The sequence below is a fragment of the Pararge aegeria genome, chromosome 1 (assembly GCF_905163445.1).
Source record: "Pararge aegeria chromosome 1, ilParAegt1.1, whole genome shotgun sequence".
NCBI lineage: Eukaryota > Metazoa > Arthropoda > Insecta > Lepidoptera > Nymphalidae > Pararge > Pararge aegeria.
The window spans coordinates 5,676,005-5,682,004 of record NC_053180.1 but is presented as its reverse complement, the minus strand read 5'-3'; the positions used below and the strand labels follow the sequence as shown (position 1 = coordinate 5,682,004).

Here is a 6,000-nt window from a genome sequence, read left to right as displayed (position 1 = left end):
GTCTATGAAAGCTTCTGAAATTTTCGGATACTAATGTACCCACAACGATGGTATTCTATCGGTACTGGAATGAGAAAAGAAAATTAATGTATATTAAACAAAATAATTTTTTATTAAAATATATTATTTAAATAATTCATATTGAAATAATTCCTTAATTTTTTATTTAAATAATTCATATTTTAATAAACAATGTTATTTAATTCATAGTTTAATAAAAAATTATTATGTTATGTTAAATGTTATTTAATTCATATTTTGACAGCGAAACCAAAAAAAAAGCACAGCCGGGCGATGGATCGCTGTGGGCTAAAAGATTGTATGGGTAAAATTTACTTAGCAGAAGATACGCGTGAATAAGCGCTCAGCAGCGCTCGCAGAGCAATTCTGTATCTCAGTTGACACAAAATATTTCTTGCCAATGCGAAAAGTTGCTATTTAATAACAACTAAACCATTATTGAAGCGGTGATAGCCACGTGGGTAGGAGCTCGGCTTTACTATCGGGGGGTCGAGTTCGAATCCCAGCAAGCACCTCTAACTTTTCGAGTTACGAGCGATGCTCGTATGTGCGATTTAAGTAATTAAAATATCACTTGCTTCACTTGGTGAAGGAAAACATCTTGAGGAAACCTGCATGCCTGAGAGTTCTGTAATAATGTAAAAATAATGTTCCCAAAGGTGTGTCAAGGAGTCCACCAATCAGCACTGGGCCAGCGTGGTGGACTACGGCCTTAACCCCTTCTCATTGTGGGAGAAGACCCACCACCCGTGTAGTGGGCCGGTATAGGGTTGATATGATGATGATGATGCAACCATTATTAAACAATATCCGCCAACTGAGTTGAAATACACTCAGGAGTCAGTTGGAAACTAAGGTTATGGAATGCAAAATATAGCCTTAACAGGTTATTAGGTGGCTATGTTCCACAGTGGCTACCTAAACTTAGTTACAAAAGATATATAGAATCGGCCTGCAGGCTAATTAGAAATATACTTCGATATCAAAGTTATAACTAATTTTGCATTCTATAAATAAAACTTATAGAATGCAAAATATAGCCTTAACAGGTTATTTATGGCTATGTTCCACAGTGGCTAGCTAAATTTGGTTTCAACAGGAATACAGAATCGGCCTGCAGGTTAACTAGAAATATACTTCGATATCAGTAGTAGTAAAGCTTTTTGTGACAGAGCTCGTCCGGGAATGTACTATCGCCGCGCTTTTTTCTGCCGATCAGAAGTGCATCTGGTGTAATTACAGGCTAATGACAACAATTTCGCCTCAAATTGATGGATACAGAGAGTCATGTTGCAGAACTGGCTTCTTGCATGCTCTATGTTTTGTTCTGTTTATGGGCCTTCTGCTTGGTTCGTCACTTATTACAAAAATTAAGTTTGTATTAGGACGTCCAAAGGACGAAAGGGTGACCTTGACTCTTTGATGGGTATCCTTCAGAGACACGCAACTCTCCGTAACTACAAAACTTTATCAATAACAATGAAGTAGCTATAGAAGTGTTATCGGCAAACTTTTGTCTCATGCTATAGATGTAGAAGCTTTATTTATTGCGACGCAAGATTATTATGTTTATCTAAAAACTTATGTAGAACGTGACCATGAATTAGGTGCTTAGAATAAATCTTAACTCTGATTATCAATTGGTCTTACTTACTGAGTAAAATGGGGTGGATGTGCCCACTATTTTTACCGCGCGACTTGGGAATTTTCTTCCAAACAATATTCTGTCACTCTAGGATAACCCGAATGTGTTCAAGTTATATAATTATAAGTTAAATAATTAGTTTCTTAGTACATTTTTCATTCTGTATTTCATATATTATTCGATGTATTTATACATTATAGTATACATTTATACTATATCTGTGCATGTCTATGTATATATGTATTCTATTCGTATTAGTTATTCCTATAAGTACCTACTCAGCTCTAATCTTAAATTTTTCTCACATTCGAGAGCTTCTGGAAGTAATCTCTGTAGAGATAAGTTGTCCTTGTGCACGTCCTGTCCTTTTTATGTTTAATTTTTGGTACTAGATAAATAAATAAAATAAGAATGATAAAATAACATCATCATCGTTAATAGCCAATAACATGAGGGAGAGGGCCATAATGCAGCAGTGGAATGCTGGACTCTCGGTCTCTTCTACTGGGAGGGCTTGTCCCTGACCAATCCACCACCATCGCCAACCGACCATCAACATACTTGGTTGGTGATCGCAGTTAATGGTATTAGTAGCACAGAGCACGCTACTGCCCGTTCTCCGATTTATTCCCTCAGTCGCCTTGTACGATACCCACGGAATGAGGGTTGATGACATCTGTATTTTGGCGACGTAGTCAAATATAGTAGATAGTGCGTCCGCAATTAAAATTTAAATTCCCCGCCGTAGACATTTAGCACATGAATTTGCTATTTGCAATGCACATTTTATAGTATTAAATAAATAATCTAACAAAATAAACACATGTATTGCTGCTGGTATTTAAATTAGATATACTTTGTCCTTTACAGTAAGTAATTAGGACAAATTTTGAAAGGTATCGACGATCATATTTAGGTAAAATATCGCGGTTACAAAGAGTACGCTGGGGCAGGATACAATGCGAAAAAACACTTCTTTCACACAAGAAATCAGAAACGCTACGCAAATAAAGTCGCAGGTATCTTATAATTGTTTAATATTAATACAAGTTTTTTGTTTTTTTTGACAATAGTCCAATTTGACATTGATCGATCACTCGCACACAATAGCAGACTTAATGGGCCCCAGGTTAAGTAGGCTTGGCTTACTGCAACTTTACCTAACATTTTATTCTTCTTTGTTTCAGATAAGCACTGTGAGCTGTCCCCAATAAAACAAACACTAAGCTAGCAACACATAAACAAACAACAATATACAACAAAATACAGACAATAATAAAAAGCCAAATTATTAATTTATAGAATTTATTTACACGTAAATTAATGTAGTTTTCGTATTCAATTAAAGTTAAAATTAATAGTTAGTGATTGTTATAATATCGATACATTGAATATCGTGAGTTTTTTCCCAAAGCCCTAGTAGTAAAGTTAGGGAAAATGAGTTGCGAATCTCCGTCGTCAGCGAAAAAATTCAATTTGGAGCGGGCTTCAAACTTTATGAGGCAATTTCGGGACCCGGATTCGAGGGAACTGAAGAAACTATCCGCGAACCAGTTTATGGAAGTCTGGAGTCACTACGACGGGGATGGTGAGTGATAACGCTTTTATTAACTCAATTTGAGCTCTCATTTCAAAGTTAACATGTTTAAACTTCATTGTCGGGTATGTTTTAGTAGTAGAAGCTTTGTGTGACAGATCGTAAAATACTACCGCCTAGCTTATTTTTGCCGCCAATCAGCATTGCTGTGTTCCGGTCTGAAGGGCGTGATTACCTGTAATTAGGCGCATGAGGCGTTTGAATTTTGAATTTTTGAATTTTGAGCACAGGGTGGCGCTTTGCGGAACATGTTCGTTGGATGCCCTGCTAAGTGTTGGTCTTTTTGTAGTCGATAGTTTCCGCTTACCGTCTGGTGGGACATCTGCTTTTCTGTCAATTAATACTCTCCTATAGAAAAAAAAAATTCTAGTCATTCCTTCCCTTCCATCCAGATTATAATCTTCTTTACATAGAATAAAACAAAGCCGCTCCCGCTGTTTGTACGCTTAGATCTTCTTTACGGATTTTAATGGAGTTTTTTGCAATAGGTAGACTGATCAAGAGGAAGGTTTATCTAATATAATATAATTCTCGTGTCCATAGACTTCGGAGACATTCTCCTCCGAAACGGGTAGACCGATTCTCATGAATTTTGTTTTGCATATTCGGTAAGTCTGAGAATAGGTCGTAATCAAACCCTAAGCTATAAGGGTGGTACGCCTCTAAATTCAATTTTCCTATTTTAGACTAAATTTTTTAATCATATTTTTTTTATGATTTAGATCACAAAATAATTTTCAAAACCCAAAACAGAATCAAGTTGTGGATAACAGCTAGTATACATGTAAAATATGTCCGCAACTAACATACAAGGTATATCTTTGGAAAAGTTTGGGCAATAACGGCTAAAGCGTGAAGCCGTAGAAAAGAATGTTTTTTCTGGAACGTTATTGTGGTTTTTCCGGGCCAATTAAGTAATCTATCCTTCCAGGATCCAGCTATAAAATATGAGCCTCAGTGTTATTATAAGCGGGATCCTCCATACAAATGAACAATAGATACATGATACGAAATACGATAAAAAGCAAGATTTTTTTTCGCCAAATCAAAGACCAGTGTAGAAATATCGCTATCGTTTTTTTTTTCTTGAAAAGTTGAGTACTTTATAAAATATGACACAACTAGAATTATCAAGCATTCATCTTTTTACCGCCATGTTTAGAGAACTCAAAGACAAATGCGAAAAAAAAATAACATGAAAGAAACATTTTCATGCCGAAAATAATTTTTAATTGTTTTGGATAAGAAAACAATAGAAATACAGAAAGTCTTATTTTGTAAAATAAAATCGGTCTGAGCATCTGTTCCTATCTCACTCTACGGGAGAAGAAAGTAGCCTTTATTACAAGATCTGCTCACTCAATCGCAATCTCACACGCAATCGAGGAGTCGTTTTCGAGAATGGAAATCGTTTTATATCGAAATAAAATTACGTTTGTAAAACAATAATCAGAAATACAGGCTCTAAAACTACTTACATTAGGTCCATTTTTCTAGAACGATACAGGTTGATATACGAATCCTCCTCGATAGTGAGCTCTAAAGTTACAGGTTTTTTCAAATATATACCATCATCTTAAACGAACGCACACTTTCGCATTTATATTATTAGTGTGCAGTTAATAATACTGCAGTTAGAAAGTAGATATAATATGTTTTTCACATAAAAAATCTAATACATTAATGCTAAAATGCGTTAAAAAGTTCTTTTCATTTAAAATTTACTTTTTGGCCATGTTTATTTAAGTGATTGCTCACCACACAAGATCGTCCGCATACATTTCTAGATTAAAATCATACAGCAGTGTACGGATTTCATTTGAGCTTTTAAAAGCTTGGCTGTTTACATCGTCCAAACATGATAGTTTGGATAATAGCCTCAGTCTGTTTTGCCTTAATTTTGAGCTAAGCTCTTTCATATGAAAGAGGCATTTCAGACGCACCAGAGTGCAGAAATGGGAGAAATATTTTTTATCTTTAGGGGTAGTAGTAGAACTTTTTGTGACAGTACTCGTCCGGGTTACCTACCCGGACGAGTACTCTTATTACTTATTTCTGAAGCCAAGCAGCAAAGCTGTTTTCCGGTCTGAGTAATACCAGTAAAATCGATAAATCAAGCCACAGCTTTATTGTGAAAAATACTTACAATTTATTTATCTGACTTACGTGTAGTCTCCATTTTCTTTAAAAAAAATTGCATAGCAAATAAAGGTAATCAGAAATATTCTTTCTTTAAAACTTGATGAACCAAGCCGCATCAAGAAATATGAAAGCTACGAGTTTGATTGTTATTTGCGCAAAATATCAAACACAGAGCGTCAGTTGTGTTTATTTTGCGTTCATAGAAATATATTCTTTGTGAACGGCAACCGTGCTCAACAAAACGGAAAGATGAAAAATTTAGAGATGTACCAATTTATTTATATCACTACTCTACTGAAAAGATTTATTTTTGTTTAATCCACTACAATTTAACCTATGGCTCCAATCTCACTTGGTGGTCAGAGAAGATGCAGATAAGATGGTAATGGGCTTGAAGACCTAGTCTAGGTTAAATAAATAAATATACTACGACAATGCACACATCACCATCTAGTACCCAAAGTAAGCGTAGCTTGTGCTATGGGTACTGATAAATATTTTTATGAATAAATAAAATAAATATAAAAATAAAATCACTTAAATACTTATAATACACGGATAAACACCCAGACACTAAAAAACATTCATGTTCATC

At 35.1% G+C, this 6,000-nt stretch overlaps 1 protein-coding gene across 2 annotated transcripts in view; it reads left to right on the top strand.

Moving 5' to 3' along the window:
• Positions 1 to 2,928: 2,928 nt before the first annotated feature.
• The window catches only part of LOC120626954 (calbindin-32), a 58,691-nt gene continuing 55,619 nt past the window's right edge, over positions 2,929 to 6,000 (top strand). For both annotated transcript variants that reach the window (XM_039894780.1, XM_039894771.1), the window contains exon 1: positions 2,929 to 3,254. In XM_039894780.1, coding sequence (XP_039750714.1) covers positions 3,104 to 3,254 — 151 coding nt within the window. In that variant the 5' untranslated portion in view covers positions 2,929 to 3,103. The remainder of the gene's footprint in view (positions 3,255 to 6,000) is intronic.